Raw genomic sequence first — 19,136 nt, 5'->3', positions numbered from 1 at the left:
TAGAAAGATTCCATTAACTTGAAGAACTGGCAATTAGCCTAGAGACGATTGGGGGGCCGGTAGTATGTCTGGGATATCTGTCTTCAAGTATCTGAAGAGCAGACAAAGGATGGAGGGAACAGAGAGAACAAACAAGCATCAATGAATGGGAATTTCAAAGAAGCAAATCTAAGCTGAGGTTACAAAAAATGTCTAATCACTAGTACGTCTCCCCTCCCTCCCTTCACTGGAAGTCTTGGATCCAAGATTAAGTGATCACTTATTCATCAAAGCAAAGGGTTTTTTTTTCCCAGAGCAACTGGCTGGACTAGACGTAAATGGTACCTGAGTTCTCTTCCAATCCAATAATTCTCTAACCACATTATTTCTCAAAACCCTCCAGATTTCATGTTTTCTAATTCTAATCAACAGTCTGCTTCTCTGTTCTTCCTCCAGTTTTCCTCCTTTGATCATTCCATTTTATCTATAGAACTATTAATCTCACTTTTTACAAACCTTTTAGAAAAAAATCTTATTTTTTATGATGTCACAATCATAAAATGTTAAGCTTCAAAGTAGTCCTTCCAAAGTTATCTAACCCAATTTCTGAAAAGAATTTTCTTCTAATGACAGGAACTTTTCTGATATATACAACTATTATATAAAACAATATGTCTAGCTAACAAGCTCTTTGTGGTCAGGCCCAAGCTTTTACACATCTTTGATATATAACAAGACATCACATATCTTAAATCTCTACAAAGAAGTTTATTGCATAACTGTTGCAAAAAATCTAATTCCCTTTTTTTTAAAAAGTCAGATTTTTTAAAACATTTCTCCAGAAACTAGGGAAATTTCCTTTTTGCTCAGCAAAAAGGAATCATGGTTCTACCCTGCAAAAAAGGGAGAAATGTAAGCAGAGTTGCTTTACAAGATAAACAATACAGCTTGACAGAAGAAATTCTGCTCTGAAAGATTAAAGGCAAACCTAAAAAAGACAAGTTAACCTATAGCAAATCAGTAAGTAACAAAGTATTATTTATGATATTTAAATTCACATGATTTTCTTATCAAATAAAAAGTCCAAAGCAATAGAAGAACTAAAAGAGTGTTCTGTTGAGTGTCAAATGCATCCATTTATTCATTGGAACTTCACAATCTTGTGACATGAGTGCATGCACAGGTGGTAATCTCATTCCACCAGTGAGAAACTCAAGTTTTAAGAAAATCAAATGATAGTTTGAAGTAGAGTCAGGTCTAAAATTACTATATTCTGACTCTTTGATTTTTCGCTCATATCAAACTGATAACCAGCTCTGTTCTGGAAACTCAGTAACAGAAGCTACATCAGAGGAAACAGTACTGACTAGGAAAATGTATTTTCAAAACCACTCACCTTGTATTAATAAGCATAACCATTATATATTTTTTCAAAACACACACACACACAAAATTGCCATTAAAGGATGCTTCTCCCCCCAAAGCATTCTTAAAGTATAAAAAACACAGGCTCGTACCTGCTTTTCTGTAGTTTTCTTCCTTCCTTCTATCCTTTCATCTAATTCTTCCAATTCATTATCTTCAACGTCAAGATCATCATCATCATGTTCATCATCAAAGTCATCTTCATCATCAACTCCTTCTTCATCGTCATCTTCTATTTCAGCTCCTGAATCTTCATCATCATCGTCATCTTCCTCTTCATCATCTGTTGACTCCTCAGATTTACTATCTGTACTACTTAGGTCTGAAATCAAAAGTGCCTGCAAGCCATTCCGTAATTTGATGTACCTGCAAAAATCATAAGACATTTTGAAACAAAGGTTTATTAATGTAAAGCATTGTAAGAAGCACTCAGCTGAACAATGTAAAGCATTGTAAGCACTCAGCTGAACAAAATAAATTCCAAAGTGCATATATTTTGAAAGAATGGCCATTTTCCAGTTTCTAATTTCTTTAGCTGTATTTTTGTTACTATACAAGATCTGAGTATTAAAGTCCTAGATCTAAAATTGGAAGAGACTTTAGAGGCTATCAATTCCAGCCTCCTCATGGTACAAGTGAGGAACATGTGGCACATAGCAGTTACATGATTTGCAATTAGTAAATTGCAATTAATCACCCAATTAGTAAATACCTCATGCAGGATTTGAATTCAGAACTTCTGAACTCCAACTCCAATCCTCTATGCCACCTAACTTATCTATTCATCAGCAATCCTTAAGTGAGATATAAAAGTTCCTTAACACAAAATGACTCTATAGTGGTCCATCTGTCTGTAAAGTAAAATACATTTCCAAAAAGCTCAAAACCTAGTATTGCCCCCCCCATACTATTTTAATGGTCTCCAAAAATGGCAGTACTAAGTCCCACAGACTAAATCCTAAAAGGACACTATCAGTCTAGGCTGGATGCCACAAGCTGCTAGCTCCTCCTTCCCACAACTATCAGATCTAAGCTATTTTCTAACCTCTAACATTCTATGGTCCTCTGTAAAAGGTAGCCATTGAAAATTTCTGAATATGGCAGTGACATGCAGAATTGAAGAGAGAACAATTAGGAGGCTAGTCTAGACATTTGAATTTACCTATTTAATAATACCACCTTAAGCAAAGTTAGGGAAGCTGGGTGTTCCCTCAGGGCATGGAGCTCTGGGCCTGGAGTCAGGAGGACTTATTTTCATAAATTCAAATCTGGCCTCAGACACTTATTAGCTGTGTGACCCTAGGCAAGTCACTTGCCCCTGATGTGCTAGAGAAGGAAATGGCAAAAAACTCCAGCATCTTTGCCAAGAAATCCCCAAATGAAGGCATGAAGAGTCAGAAAGAACTGAACAACCATAACAACACATATTAGCTTCCTGTTGCTACAGCCTTTAACAATAAAACAAATTTGATTCTGCAACTGCTGTATCATATAGAATACAGAGAAGGAGAATAATGGAAGAAAAAAGTGGAAAGGTTAGAATCAGATTATAGGTCAGAATGCTAAGCTAAGGAGTTTGGACTTAATTTGAAAGGCATTACAGAATGGTGAATGAATTCAAAACATGTCATATAATGGAAAACTGAAATAAATACAGATATTTAGTCTGGAAAAGAAAGGCCCATTACAGTAACAATCTTCAGATACATGAAAAATTTTCATGTGGATAAGGGATTAGTTTATTCTATTTAATTTCAAAGAGAAAAATCAATTAATCATTGAATATTTTATTGAGACTATGCTAAGAACTGCTAGCTTGGAATAAAGTCACCAAAGTCAGAAGGTATTACAAAAATTATGATCCAGCAAAGGACCTTTGATGAGAAACAGAATCAAGGAAAAAAAAAACAGTACCTTGAAAACCAAGAGAAGAAAGTATGGGAACATGAAAGGGCAGAAGGTAGTCAACAATATTAAATATGGCAGATAAATTAAGGAGGATAAAGACTGAGAAAAATCCCATTAGATTTGACAATTAGGAGAGCACTGGTAACTTTGAAGACAGCAGTTTCAGTTGAGTGATGAGACTGTAAAACAGACTTCAGAGAGCTAAAAGGCACAGAGTTACATATAACCTACATGGTTGAAGGGAGTATCCAGAATGATTAAAGCAGAGATCTTTTGGAACACTAACTTACATATATGTCATATTCTATAGAATATTCATGCCAGCATAAAGTAAATAATTCACTAAAACCTGGGTTTGTTTTACTTTATTTAGATTTAGATTTATTATTAGAATACTATAACCAAACTTCCCAATGCATTTTCCAAAATAAGTGTGAGAAAAGTATGATTGATACTTTTTTTTGTTTTTGTGAGACAATAACATATGCATCAAGTATATGAGGGAAGATTTGAACTCAGGTACTCCTGACTCCAGGTCAGTGCTCTATCCACTGAGCCTACATGAGTGATAATTAATAACAAAGAAATCTGTTTCAAGATTAAACTTGGCACCACAAAAAGACAGAAATGGTAGCCAGCTTTTACAGTGTGAACAGAAAACCATGAAGACTCAAAACAAAATACCCACAGAAATGTTCTATTAACAAAATAAAACAAAAAAAAATGCAAGGAGATATAAACCTTCACATTCTAATCCATTTCTCATTATTGTGGGAAGACTGATAATTAAGAATGTTACTGATAAGAGTAATAGTTAACATTATGGTTTGAAGGAGCAGCTAGGTGGTGCAGTAGACAGAGCACCAGCCCTTGAGTCAGGAGGACACGAGTTCAAACTGGACCTCAGACACTCAATTACCTAACTATGTGACCTTAGACAAGTTAATTAACCCCAATGCCTTGCAAAAAAAAAACCCAAAAACATTATGGTTTGCAAAGCACTTTTTATTAACCTCATTTTAACCTGAAAACTACCCTGAAAAGTATATGCTCTAATTTTAAAATAAGAAAACTGAAGCTAAGAAAAGTTAAGTGACTTAACACAACTACTAAGCACCAGAGGCAGAATTCACAAGGTTTTCTGGGTCCTAGGTTCAGTCCTCTTCCACTATGCTACCTGCCTCTACTAAACTTCCACTTTGCAAACTTCTAGCACTAATTTCAGTCACTATATTGCTCAACAGTACAAATAAGTTTGAGTTACAGTACTGAATGCTTCCTGATCTCATTCAGGGTCCTCTCAGCAAAAATACTGGAATGGTCTGTCATTTCCTCTCCAATCCTTTTTACAGATGAGGAAACTGAGGCAAACAGGGTTCAATAAATTGTCCAAAGTCACACAGCAAGGAAGTATCTGAGATTGGATTTGAACTCATGTTTTCCTGACTCTAGAACCAGGACCCTATCCAATGTGGCTGCCCAAATTTTGTCCTCATGAAGTCCTGTTTTTGTGACACATGGGCTGAGCTCCCTTCAGGTTTCTTCAACAAAGAAAACTGTGGTCTCTTCCTCCCCTAATACCCCTAGCCCTTTTTTTTTAGGTTTTTGCAAGGCAAATGAGGTTAAGTAGCTTGGTAATTATTAAGTGTCTGAGGCCGGATTTGAACTCAGGTACTCCAGACTCCAGGGTCGGTACTCTATCCACTGCGCCACCTAGCCCTTTTGAGTCTTCAAGAGAATTGTCTGATTTTCTTACTGCAGTTTTCTGTTTTCCTCTCAATCCCTGAGGCTCACAACCCAGAAGTCATCCTGGATTCCTCACTATCTCATGTCCCACTTCATCCAATCTGTTGCCAAGGTCTATCAATGGTTCCTTTGCATCATCTTGCCAATATGCTCCCTTCTCTGCTCTGATGCTGCCACTGGTACAGGCCTTCCTCACCTCATACCTGACTTATTGCAATAGCCTGCTAGGGGTCGGTCTATCCTGTATATCCTGTATATAGTTTATCAATACATATTTATTTGCAACTGGGAAGGGTCTTGGAAAGGCTTCACATGGAGGTGACATGCCTGAATGGAGTCTTGAAAGTAAAAGATTCTAAGACATGAGGGTGAAAAGAGAATCTTTTATTCTAGACAAAAATCAATCAAGCTAAACTCAATCATAAGGGACAGTCAGTAGCAAGCCAAAGAGATGGGTCATAAGAATGTCATTTGTCGGCAGAAAAAAAAACAAAAATCATTCCTCAAACTTTTCAATTTAGAATCAAAATAAAACATTAGAATATCATTCTTTAAAGAAACTAGGTTTTTTCAACTTCTTATCTGGTATGCACTTAGTGGAGTGTTATTTAGTAAAAGGATCTAGGGTTTTTTTCCTGACTCTGCTATATGGGATTAATTTCATTATAGTTTAATACCTGTTTTTTTTTTTAGATTTTTTTGCAAGGCAAATGGGTTTAAGCGGCTTGCCCAAGGCCACACAGCTAGGTAATTATTAAGTGTCTGAGACCAGATTTGAACCCAGGTACTCCTGACTCCAGGGCCAGTGCTTTATCCACTACACCACCTAGCCGCCCCTAATACCTGTCTTAATTGAATGTTTTAAGGCCAAGAAAACTTTAGGTAGACCAGTTAGGATTCTCAAATGAAAAAGGAGAAGATAAGAACTGATAACTCAAGTACCAGAAAATATCGTGTATCTAATCAGATAGAAATACAAACCAGTAGGTTGTATTATGATTGTTCCTGACAACAAAGCAGGAGTCATCAGAGAACAGTTAAAGTGAAGAATGGCAATAGAACAGAGATATTAAGGCCCAGGTATTCTCATTTTCCCCATGTTGATGCAAAGAGGAAAAATTCCTAATGTTTGCTAAAGACCCTTAAGCTGTTGGGAGATCTCCCACATCTGTTAAGCAAGAGTCTTAGAGATATGGCCCCTTCCATAGCTGCACATTCCTACTGACTCTGAATCTACACAAAGAACAGCAGAGGTTCGAGTAACTATTTTGTGACCAAGGAAGACTGCCCTAACCCTAGCTAGTCAGCTGGTAAAGGTATACTGTTGCTCAGTGATAGAACCAGGTCAATTTACTCAAGGATCCAGACTCTTATGCCCTACAAGGAATTTCCCCTGCAGCTGAACAACAAAACCATCTACATCAAAGTAGCTGATTTTAAGTAGTTAAAACCAAAAAAAAAAAAAAAAAAAACCCAAAAAACAAAATAAAACCATTACCCGGGAGCCTCCAACCTAGAGATGGCACCCCCTGAATTCAGTCACTTATGCCATGGCGACATACCTTAGTAATTTAGGAGAGGAATCTAAAATCAGTACTGAGAAAAAAAAACATGTCTTAACAAGCAGCAACAACATATAATTTCCAACCCTTGGAGGTCAATTTAGTTCTAATCCAATCCCAAAGATATATGCACAAAATAGGGAAGAAATAGAATCTACTCAGAATCCTCTTTTCTTGAGAACCTCCAAAAGACCAGCCTGCTATTAAAGGACTCATGAGAGAGCTGATATAAGTTCAAGAGTCATGTCTGAAATTCTTTAATAATTATTCCCCACAACCTGCCAGATACCCAATAAGGTAAGATGGATTTTAGCTCCATCCTTACCCCGGAGGACTGGAAAAACAGAAGTTTGTGACTGGCACAAGCATTATGTTCCCATATTACTCCGAGGCTGAAATGCAGCATAGTTATTAATTTTCATAGTTATAAATACTTAGGTCTATTTAAAAGAAAATTGCTAATTTAGTGTAACATCACTGGACTTAGAATCAGGAAGAGTCATCTTCCTAATTTCAAATCTGGCCTCAGACACTTCCCTACCTATGACGCACTGAGCAAATCACTTCACTCTGTTTGCCTCAATTTCCTCATCTGTAAAATGAGCTGTAGAAGGCAATGGCAAAGTACTCCAGGACCTTTGCTAAGAAATCTTCAAATGCAGTCACAGAGAGCCAGACATAACTAAACGACAATAACTTTTATGAACTATTATTTACATCATGCCATCTCTCCATTCAAGATGTCCAATGGCTACGCCTTGCTTTCAAAATCATATCCAAAGCTCTCATTCTAGTACTCCTGAAATGCTGTATTCTGAGCTCCCTATATCCAATCATCTCCCAACATACAAGCACTGATCTCCAAATGCATCATGCCTGATACATTTACTCAGTCTCTTCCTAATGCCTAACATGGCCCCTTTCCTCCTTTACATCTCTCGTTTCTTCAAAGGACAAATGAAATCCTAATTCCTCCAGGAAGCTTCCTTGGATTCCTTGCATAGTCCTCTCCACTTGTCTCCCACGTGATCTCACTAAGTATGGTGTTAACACAAATCCAGCACTTGATTCATAGGTCCAAGTTTGATCTCTGCTAAGATTAAGCTTCTCCTTGTAATAAATTATTGAGCCTAATATCTCTGTAGTATTTAATTATTTACCCATTTATTTGGCAAGTGTTTACTCAACACCTACTATAAGGCTGGCATTCGACTTATTCTAGAAGGAATACAAGTAAGCAGGAGACACAGTCATGGTCCTCATTGTGGTACCTATCTAAATGGAAACATATATAAGCAGCTGAACAACAGTCTTTAACAGTAATTATATTTTTTTTATCCACTATGCCACCTAGCCGCCCCAAAGGATAGCACTATTAAAGACATTATGAAAGGAATGTGAGCATTTACTAAGAGGGGCCTCCCCCCCAAAAAAGAGAGGGGCCCACAGGTATGGATTGCTGATCTCCTGGCTGCAAGCATCTAACTCCTCTACTGACTTTTAAAGAAGTGACCAGTGTCATTTGATTTGGAAACTTCAGCCAGAAGACATCTGTCTGAGGTCCCTTTCAACTCAAAGGCAATTCTTTTAAATCTCTCTAACTGACTCACTCACTCTCCCACTCACAATAGGGGCTTTCCCAAACCATTTTTCATCCCTCCAAAAACCTTCCAGTGCTTCTCCACCCACTATGTTGTTAGCTGAGAATCTAGTCTCATATTTCACTTAAAAAATTACAGAAACAACCTTTCTCTTTGCCAAGGCCAACCTCTCCACAGGCCCAGATGATCCCATTTCATCCTACTTTTTCCAAATGATTGCTCCCCTCTAACACTTCCATTTATGTTCAATTTTCCATGTCTATTTGCTGCCTCTCTACTGCCTTTAAACATACCCATGCCTTTCTCATTCTTGTAAAAATTCTATTTGATCCACCATCCCTACTATCTCACCACAGCTCTTGTACCTCTTGTGGCTAAACTCTCCTTGAGAAGGCTGTTTACAATTGATACCTCTGCTTTCTTTCCTCTTCTGACTTCATCATTCCACTGAAACTCCACAGTTACTAATAATCTTTTAACTGTGAAATCTAAAGACCATTTATTCAAATCCTCATCGTTTTTGACCTTTTTGAAGCCTCTGACACTATCCATAACCCTCGTCTCCTTGATACTTTCTTTTCTCTCAATTTTCAAGACACTATTTTCTTCTAAATGTATCTTGATCCAAGTCACACTCACTAGCTCTGAGTATTATAATATTTGAGTGTACCACAGGGTTCAATACTGGCAATTCTTTTCCCTGGTAGGTCAAAGGAATAACGATGTGGATTTGATCATCTTTGAACTTATGACTTTCATTCTTTTTGCTTGTTTTTTAGGTTTTTTGCAAGGCAAATGGGGTTAAGTGGCTTGCCCAAGACCACACAGCAAGGTAAATATTAAGTGTCTGAGACCGGATTTGAACCCAGGTACTCCTGACTCCAAGGCCAGTGCTTTGTCCACTGCGCCACCTAGCCACCCCCATGACTTTCATTCTTGATGAATGAAAACATTCTTGGCAAATACTTTTACTCTTGTACCCATCCAAGAATGTGGCACAATATGAATGCCCTTGACCATCCTCCTTAATCATGGCACCCATTCCGAAAACCAACAAAATAGAACCAGGAAAGAGAAGTTAGCTTTACTATAAAAATACCATATTGTCATTCTGCAGGGGTGTTACTGCAATGCCAGCTACATGAGAGGACTGCATCTAAATGTTCAAAGCCTTCCATTGCATCCAGACCATCTCCAATAGTCCTGGCCACAGGGTATCATGCAGTCTTTGCACAACATTCCCCTTACTTTAATCAACATAATGTGCTTGCCATACCATCATTCACTTGAAAAAGGACAACAATCCATCAATCTTCTCCCTATATACTCTCATTTGGTGAAATCTGCTCCCATGGTGTGGGTTATCAATGATTCTCAAGTCTACTTATAATTCTTTCTTGAACTCTCTACTGACCTTTAGATTGGGATTTCCAACTGCCTACTAGACATCTCAAATTGGATATTCTATAGACATCTTAAACTCATATGTCAAAAACTGAACTCATCATCTTTTTCCTCGATTCCTCCTAATTTCTTTATTATTATCAAGGATATCACCATCCTTTCAATCATCCAGGTTCAATACATAGGTGTCACTTTTTACTCCTCCCTCACTCTCACTGCCCCTTCCTATTCAATATGCTGCCAAGGTCAGTCAATTTTGCCTTTGTAACATCTCACATTTGTCCCCTTCTCTCCAGAACATAACCCTAGTGCATGTTCTCATCACTTCACACATTAACTATTGCAATCTCCTGCTGGTTGACCTCTCCATATACTAGTCTATCCTCTACTCAGCTGTTAAAAGGATCTTCTTAAAGATCAAGTATCATATTCACACCTCTCAGACTGGCCAATATGACCAGAAAGGACAATGATCAATGTTGGAAGGGATATGGGAAATCTGGGACACTAATACATTGCTGGTGGAGCTGTGAACTCATCCATCCTTTCTGGAGAGCAATTTGGAATTATAGCCAAAGGACAAGAAAAATGTGCATACCCTTTGATCCAGCAATACCACTACTGGGTCTATACCCTGAAGAGATCATGAAAAAGGGTAAAAACATCACTTGTACAAAAATATTCATAGCAGCCCTGTCTGTAGTGGCAATGAATTGGATATTAAGTGAGTGTCCTTCAATTGGGGGATGGCTGAACAAACTGTGGTATATGTATGTCATGGAACACTATTGTTCTATTAGAAACCAGGAGGGACGGGAATTCAGGGATTTGCATGAACTGATGCTGAGTGAGATGAACAGAACCAGAAGAGCATTGTACACCCTAACAGCAACATGGGGGTGTTGATCAACCTTGATGGACTTGCTCATTCCATCAGTGCAACAACCAGGGACAATTTTGGACTATTTGCGATGGAGAATACCATCTGTATCCAGAGAAAGAATTGTGGAGTTTGAACAAAGACCAAAGACTATCACCTTCAATTTAGAAAAAAAAAAAATTGCTATCTTATTATGTAATTTTGCTATCTCTTTTACTTTATTTTTTCTTTTTTTAAAGAAAGATTTTATTTATTGAGTTTTACAATTTTTCCTCCATTCTTGCTTCCCTCCCCCCACCCCCCACAGAAGGCATTCTGTTATCTTACTTTATTTTTCTTCCTTAAGGATATGTTTTCTCTCTTGTCACATTCATTTGAGAGCAATGTATACCATGGAAACAATGTAAAGACCAAGAGAATATCTTCTGTAGGGGGTGGGGGGAGGGAAGCAAGATGGGGGGGGGGAATTGTAAAACTCAAAATAAATAAAATCTTTCTTAAAAAAAAAAATCAAGTGTCACCATGTAAACTCTCCTTCCTCATTCAAGGACTCCCTATCACCTCTAGCATCAAATAAAAAAACTCACTGGTTGATGTTCAAAATCCTTTACAACCCCACCCAGGCCTTATTTCCAGTCTTTTACACCCTCTCTTCATGTTTTCTACCATCAAGTGACACTGTGCTCCTTGCTGTTTTGGATTTTTGTGAGGGAATGGGGTTAAGTGATTTGCCCAAGATCACACAACTAGTATCAAGTGTCTGAGGCTGAATTTGCACTCAGGTCTTCTGACTTCAAGGCCAGTGCTCTATCCACTGCTCCACCTAGCTGCCCCACTCCTTGCTGTTTCTTGAACAAGACATTCCACCTTATGATGCCAAGTAATTTCAATGACTGTCCCCCATGTCTGGATCCTCCTTTGTAATCTCTGCCTTCCTGGCTTCCTTCAAGTACCAGCTAAACTCTCCCCTTCTACAGGTAGCCTTTCCTGATCTCCCTGAATCAGGAATCTAGCCTTCCTTGTACAAATTTATTCAGTTTATTCTGTCTATCTTGTTTGTTTGTTCAGAGTTGTCTGCATACTCTCTCCTCCATTAGACTGAGCTCTTGGAGGGCAGGGACTGGTTTTTGCCTTTCTTCCTATCCAAGGTGTTGAGTAATATACAGGAATACAGTATGCTTACAGTCCCTCACAACCTACCCCGATTCACACTATTCCTAATTTCTGAACTCTCCACTCCCTCCCCTCTTCCTCCACTGCCTGTTATATTCCCACCCACCCTTTTAAGCTCAATTGAAATGTTATCTTCACCATGGAGTCTCCCCTAATTACACTCTGCTTCCTCCCAAGAAACAATCTCAGTCCCTTGGACCTCATCCAGTATAAGATATTAGAGCTCTCTGTGTTTGCTCTCTTAGGCCCCCAAGCCCAGAGGCCATTATGTGGATACACCAATACCTGGGTGCTGTCCACACAGCAGTAACAAGAATATTAAAAATGTTTATGGTGTTTGTAAAATAAACCAATGTTTTACAGTTTTCTTTTAATGCCTGTACTCCAAAATTCTTTACAAGGATCAGAGGACCCATAGAGATCATCTTGCTTAAATCGTTTATTTTGCAAATGAGAAAATCATTTATGAGGCAACTGTTTTATGAATCAGTAGTAACCCCTTTATTAGAAAAAGCTTGTCAGGAAGGCTTATATATAAAGCCTAGTCTGAGGGTCAGGGAAACCTGGGTTCAGATCCTTGCTCTTATGCTGCCAAGCTATATAGATCTAGGTGAGTCACTAATCTGTCCCCTGTCTGTAAAAAGGAGACAGTAGTTCTACTCCTTCACAAGACAGTAGAGATGAAAGATGATAAAATGAACATCAAGGCACTCTAAATTAGTAGTCCTTAGTGTTATGTTTCATGCCTCCGTTTGCAAAAGTCATGGATAAAGGGGGGAAGGATCAGCATGAAAACACCTTTTATCAGAAGGTGAACCTGCCGCATGAGAGGCACCCATCCTACTTCCCAGGCAGGAACAAGTCGCTTCTTCTAGTCCCCTGTCAATCTACCAATAATTATCATTGTGCTAGCCATTTCCATTTACAAAGTGCTTTGTAGTTCAAAGGATAACTCTAATTAGCATGTCCTTTCTATGCTATGGTAACAGTCTCAAAAGTGAAGTGCTTGCAGCCAACCAACAATCATACTGTAGATCAGTTGTCTGAAATGCAGCCGCCTGTGGATTTCCTAAATGCTTTAGTAAATGAAACACAACTACTGCAGAGTTCTCACTAAAATGTCAAATCAAAATATACTGTCTATTGTTTCAATAAAAACTTTTAAAAGATTGGACAGTCCTGTTGTAGATGATAGAGGGTTTCAAGGTCTGCAAATCAAATCCATGTCTCACAACCAGTCTGGGAGGTTGGGGCTAGCAATTATCCTCATTTTTTCAGATGAGGAAAGAAAGGCAGCAGAGTGAAGTATCTTGCCCTCCTAGTGTCTGAGGCAGGGTTCAAACCAAAGGCCATCTTCTTAATTTCAAATCTAATACTTTAATGATTGCCCCATCCCCAACTGCCTTAATAAATCATTGAACATGGATTAAACACCTACTAGGTACCAGCGACCTCCAAGGGGGATAACAGGCAAAAATGAGGCTGCCCGGTCTCAAGCAGCTTCCGGGCTATTGGGAAAGTCTACAATAACCCTGAGAGCTCCTTCCAGGTCTGGCCCGTGTTACTTCACTGGTGAAGACCTTCCCAGTCCTCAAGCACTCTGACTCTGGGACTTGCCCAGTTGACACTACAAGTCCTCATAGGCCCAACTGGATGGCCTGACTCCAAAGCTGCACCTTTCTTCTTCGCAATGAGAAGGGCAGAGACAAAGTCTATGACTGAATGTCAAGCTTTGTTCTATATCCAAAATGGGGAGATGAACCCAGGATTTCCTGCGTCTGTGGATGTCACTCACATTTATGACTCAAAGCTGACCCTACTTTTACAAGAAAAGCCCAGTAAGTCACAGTGCAACAGCCAACTCCAGATCATGCCAGCTCTCCCCGCCACCGCTAACTTTCCTGAGTCTCGGGGGCAAACTGCCCCGATCTGTCTGGGGTTCAGCCCCCGGTTCCATTAGATCGAATGCTCTCCCGTGGCCCTTGCGGCGGCCCCCCACCTCCACCCGGGCAGAGCAAAGCCGGGCCCAGGCCCTGAGGAGCCCCTGAGGAGCCCGGCCAGGCCGAGGCCCTGAGGAGCCCCTGAGGAGCCCCTGAGGAGCCGGGCCGCGCCGGGGCAGGAGGACGGGGCTTCACGCCGCCTCGGGCCTGGCACGGCGCCCCCAACTCCTTCTGCCTCGGCTCTGCCAACTGTAAAGTGGGGGTGCCGGCAGCAGGGGCCTACCCAGGGGGCCGCGGCTGCCCTCTCGCCCCGGGGGGCACGCGGCCCAGAAGGGGGCCCCCCAGGGCAGAGCCGGGGCCGGCCTGCGGCCACACACGGCCCGACCCGGGGCTGACAGGCGGGGGCCCCCCAGGCCTCCTCGAGCCCCCCGGCCGCCCCGAGCCCCCAGCAGCTCCCGGGCGGGCCCGGGCCGGACAGCGGCCGGCCTCTCCCCGCCGCGGCGGCCGGCCGGGCCTCACCGGTACTGCTTGGGGTCGCTGGGAGACTTGACGATGGCGGGGTCCCCGAGGTTGCTGCAGGGCCCCGCGCGGCGGCCGCCCCCCTCCTCCTCGGACTCGTCCGCCGCCAGGCGCGCGGCCCGGCCGCTCTCGCCGGCCTCCTGGGCGCCGGGCTGCAGGTCCGGGCAGCTGCAGGTGTACTTGGCCTTGTTCCTGCCCGGCATGGCGCCGCCGGCCGCGGGGCTGCTGCAGAGGCCCGGGGCGGCGGCGGCTCCGGCTCCGGCGGCGTCTCGGGCGGGCCCCGGCCTCCGGCTCCCGCTCCCGCTCCTCAGGGCGCCGGGCGGCGAAGGCGGCCCGGCCTCACGGCCCCACGTCCCTGCTCAGCACCCACCGCGGGGCGCGCCTCGGGCATGCCACGCCCGCAGGGCCCGGCTCCGCTCCCGCTGCTCCCGAGGCGGCGGCGGCGGCCGGAGCTGGTGCTGCCGCCGCTGGACCGACGGGCCGGAACCCCTCCCCCGCCGCGGGGGAGGGCCGCGGCCCGCCCCGGCCAATGGCGGACGAGGACCTGTGTCACGCGCGCGCCGGCTCGGCCAATCGCGGCGCGGCTGGGCGGGGGGGGGCGCGCGGCCCGCCTCCGCGGTCGGCGGCGAACCCCGGGGGGAGGGGCGGGGCCGCACAGGCCGCCGGGAGAGGCGGCGTGTGGGCGGGGTACGCGGGGACTGTGACGTCATCCGTACGGAGGGGAGGGGGTTTGTGGCGGCGCCTCCGGCCGGGATTCTGAAGCGAAGCGCGGCCCCGCCTACCGCCCCTCCCTCAGGGACCGGCGGACGCCGGGCGGGGCGGGGCGGATCGGCCGCCACTCACAGCGCTCCGTCCCAATCGGCGGAGGACGCGCTCCTCTTGCTCCGCCCCCTCTGCTCTCTCGCGGGAGTGACTCAGCGCAGGAAGCCAGCTCCGCGGAAGCCGCGGGGCCCTTTCCCCGGCTGCCGGGCGGAAGTCCGGCGTGCGCCGGAAGCAGCCGCCGAGGGCTCGCGGGAAACGGTCGTTAGGCCCCACCCCCGGGCGCTGCATTTGGCGCGAAATGGCCACGTGGGCTTGGGGGGAGGGAGAAAGGCCCCCCTCCTCCTGGGGTCCCTCGCAGACTTTCATGCACACACACACACACACACACACACACACATATATACACACACTCACACACACATACACATATACACACACATATATACACACATATATGCACACATGTACACACAGACACACATATATACACACACAGAGACACACATATACATGCACATATATACACACTCACGCAGACATACACACATACACGTACATATGCACACATATACACACATACACACACATACACATACACATATACACACAGACACACACACAGACACACACATATACACACAGACATATACACACATATGCACCCATATACACACATACACACATATGTGCACACATATATACAGACACACATACACATACACACGTATATGCACACACATACACACAGAGACACACAGACACACACATATATACACACATATACATACACACATATACACACACATATACACACTCACACAGACATATGCACACATACACATATATATGCACACATATACACACAGACACATATACACACATATATACACATACACACATATACACACATATATACACATACATATATGCACACACACATACACACACACATACACACACACACACTACAAGGCTCCGGGGGAGACGCCCCCAAAATGAACAGGGGGCTACGAAAAGGGAGGGGCCGGCCCCTTGGGTCCCATTAGCGGGAGCGCGGCCTGGGGCCTTTGGGGGCGCCGCATTGAAAGCCGGAGTGGGGGCTATTGACTCGGGTTACCCCTTAGGGCCCCAACCCCTCCCCCTCTGCTGAGGGGAGCCAGGGCCCCCCAACACCCCTCCCCCGGCGGTGTGGCCCCTCCATGCTTGATCTGGGGGCGCTCGCCTCTAGGGTCTGATTTTCCTCCTTGCGGACCGCACCTGGCGACAAGAGCCACACTGGGGGGCCATCCTGAATTCGGGGGCCCCTGCCCATCTCCCCGATGGAGAGATTAAGGAAAACGGCCCCGCACCGAGGCCCCCCCAGGGCAGCAGGAACGGCCCTGCCTGCCCGGGTACCTGGGCATGGGCACATGTGGGCCTGTGTCTACACTCACACATTGGCCAAGCAAAGCCCAACACGGCTGCGCCTCATGGGAGCGGAGCACTGGCCTTGCCCAGTTCATGGGTGAATGTCCAGCCTTGGGCAGCCTGTCGGTGAGGAAGGATTCGTTCTTCCAGCTCCTCCGGCGACTTTTCAGAGATTCTGGGCCTTGTAGGCCACCTGGCCAACAGCGGCCACCCGCTCCTTCCTCCCTCGGGGAAGCGGGGCTGCACCCTGCAGCTGCCGTCCGTCGGGCCTCCTGCTTCCGGCTACCTCTGTCCTCCCCAGGCAGTTGGTCCATTCTGTCCAGAAGTTTGCAGTCCTCACTAGGGACCGCCAGATCAGCGACTCCTTGGAGACTGTGTCCTGGGAGAGGCCCAGGATGACCATGGCATACCTGAGAGGCAGTAAGAAAAGCAGAGGAAGGGGGCCCACAGTACCTTCAATTCCGTTGTCTCCCAGAAAGTTACCTTTCCAGGTGGAGCCCCCATCCTCACCTCCACCCATTCTTCTCCACTCCGATGGCATTCATTAGATATTTGTTGTATTAAGCTCTGAGTCATTAGACACACCCACCCTTCCCCAGAGGATCGACTATTGATCTCCTATTCCTCCTCCCTGCGGATGCCAGAGGAGATATGGGAGGGAGTAGGAAAAGGGAAAAGTCAAAGATTACTCATTTACAAATCTGGGCAATTGGGAGAGTTGGAATCCTCCACAGAAGGGGAAGAAAGCCTTTGAGATGGGAGGAGAGAGGCAAGGGAGCGATATCTCCTACAAACTAGGCCAGCTGCCTCACCCCTACCCTGGACTCCGGGGTGGGACTAACACCTCCAAAGTGGTTCAGGGAAATACATTTAGGAATGTGGCCAGAGAAGTCACACACCTATGTTACACCCCCAAAATGGCAGCTATACATCCTGAATTTCTCCATTTCTTCTTCCATGCCTCATAGTCCCTCTGGTCATCTACCCTTGTATCTTGAAGAAACAACCCCTCCACCTATGCCCTTTGCCTCATTCCCTCCTGTCTCCTGTGGAAACTTTGCCTTTTCTATCATTTCATCTCCATTCCCACCTGGGTACTGGCTTTCTCCCCTTGCATCCTGTGAACATCCAAGGTCCAGCCTCCCCTCAGTAATAACCTTGAGTCTTTGACCACAGATCTCATGTTAAGGCCCAAGTCTTTCATCCCCACATGCAGTCTCAGACTCTCAAGGGTTGGCAGGAACATTGAAGGCAAATTAGTTCAACCCACAACTGGACAAAAATCCCTCTATGCACAAAACAAACATCTCCTAAGCAAAGGAAGCCACTACCTCTTAGGAGTACTTGCACTTGGGATAGCTGCCTAGCCATTAGGAATTTTTTCCTGACCTCAAACCTAACGCCTGCCCAGGACCAAACAGAGAGAGTCGTCTTCTTCCGTATGAGAGCCCCTTTAGCTGTCCAGGAGGCAGCTCCCATGTTTCCCCCAGAACTTCTTCAGCCTGTGCCCATGTGCTGATCGATGGCCAAGTCCTGTCTGCTTTGCTGCTTCTGCCCGATTTGTTCCCTTCTCTCTTGCCTGGATCCCAGTCATACCACTTAGCAATGAGTCTCCCTGCTTCCAAATACTAGGAAGGTGTTGAAAACCCCACCGTGTTTCCAGTCACTTTGCCAGACTGATCTCACTCCCCTTCACGGATTTTAGCATCCCCCAAAATGGACTGATGAATAGAAGCTGTGAGGTTAGTAGACTTCAAGTCAGGTAGATTGAGCATCCAGGCCTTGCTTCAGACTCTTAACTAGCTTCTGCCATCCTGTGCAAACTCAACCCCCTCTAAATCTCTATAAAATGATAATAGTACTCATTTCTCAGGGTTTCTCAGAGGAGATAATGTGTGGAAAAGGAGAAGAAGGGGGCCCAATTATTATTAGTTGCTCTTTAATTTTTTTAATTTTCAAGAATTTATTTCTCCAACCTCCCCCCATAAAACTGGGGGGGGGGGAGGAAGAAACCTTCAATCATAAACACCTAAACATAGTCGAATAAAACATTCCCACATTGGCCATGTCCAAAAACATATTCTCATTCTGCAACCATCCGTTCTTTATTGTAAGGGTTAGAACAATTCACCATCTGTCAGCTGAAATCCCAGCTCCTTACTTCATTGATCAGAGTTCTTAAAGCTTTTATTCACAATATTGAAGAATTCTCATTCAGCACACCTCACTCTGCACCAGTTCAAATAAGTCTTCTGAGGAGTCTCTGAAACTGCACCAGAGCCTTCCTCTGCAACTTTATATCGTAGTGTGTACCCTTCCCCAGTTGATGGGCACCTCCTTCACTTCCAGTTCTTTGCCCCTACAAAAAGTTAATGTTTTAATTCATATACATCCTTTTCCTCTTTCTTTGATCTCATTGGAGTATAGACCTAGTAGAAATATCACTTTGTCAAAGGACAGGTACACTATAGTAACCTTTGAGGCATGGCTTCAAATAGCTTTCTGGAATTACTGGATATTGTCCTTTGTTAGAACTTAACGCTCCATCTTGTAACTCTTTGCATTCACACAGGCCACAGGACCCCCTTTCTGAAATTTACTCCCACCTTAACTCCTAGAGGAATCCTGGTGAAGGAATGGCATAATGGGAAGAACACTAGATTTTGAGACAAGTGGTCCTGGGTTCAAATTCTGCCTTCTACTATTTAGTGCTTATATTGGGCATGTCCCTCAACTTCTCTATGCCTCAGTTTCCTCCAGTGTAAAATGAGAGCAGCATTGGACTAAATGACCCTTGGACCATACGGGCCCTAAATCTCTGAACCCACAA

General features: G+C 44.2%; 1 protein-coding gene across 1 annotated transcript in view; it reads right to left on the bottom strand.

Moving 5' to 3' along the window:
• Positions 1-14,862, bottom strand: part of NRDC (nardilysin convertase) — a 67,448-nt gene extending 52,586 nt beyond the window's left edge. The window contains 5 exon segments of the mRNA XM_074221454.1: positions 1,497-1,770; positions 14,138-14,491; positions 14,493-14,633; positions 14,635-14,699; positions 14,701-14,862. Coding sequence (XP_074077555.1) covers positions 1,497-1,770; positions 14,138-14,491; positions 14,493-14,633; positions 14,635-14,699; positions 14,701-14,847 — 981 coding nt within the window. The 5' untranslated portion in view covers positions 14,848-14,862.
• Positions 14,863-19,136: the final 4,274 nt, after the last annotated feature.

Source organism: Macrotis lagotis, chromosome 2 (assembly GCF_037893015.1).
Source record: "Macrotis lagotis isolate mMagLag1 chromosome 2, bilby.v1.9.chrom.fasta, whole genome shotgun sequence".
NCBI lineage: Eukaryota > Metazoa > Chordata > Mammalia > Peramelemorphia > Peramelidae > Macrotis > Macrotis lagotis.
This window is presented reverse-complemented; position numbering and strand designations above follow the sequence as displayed.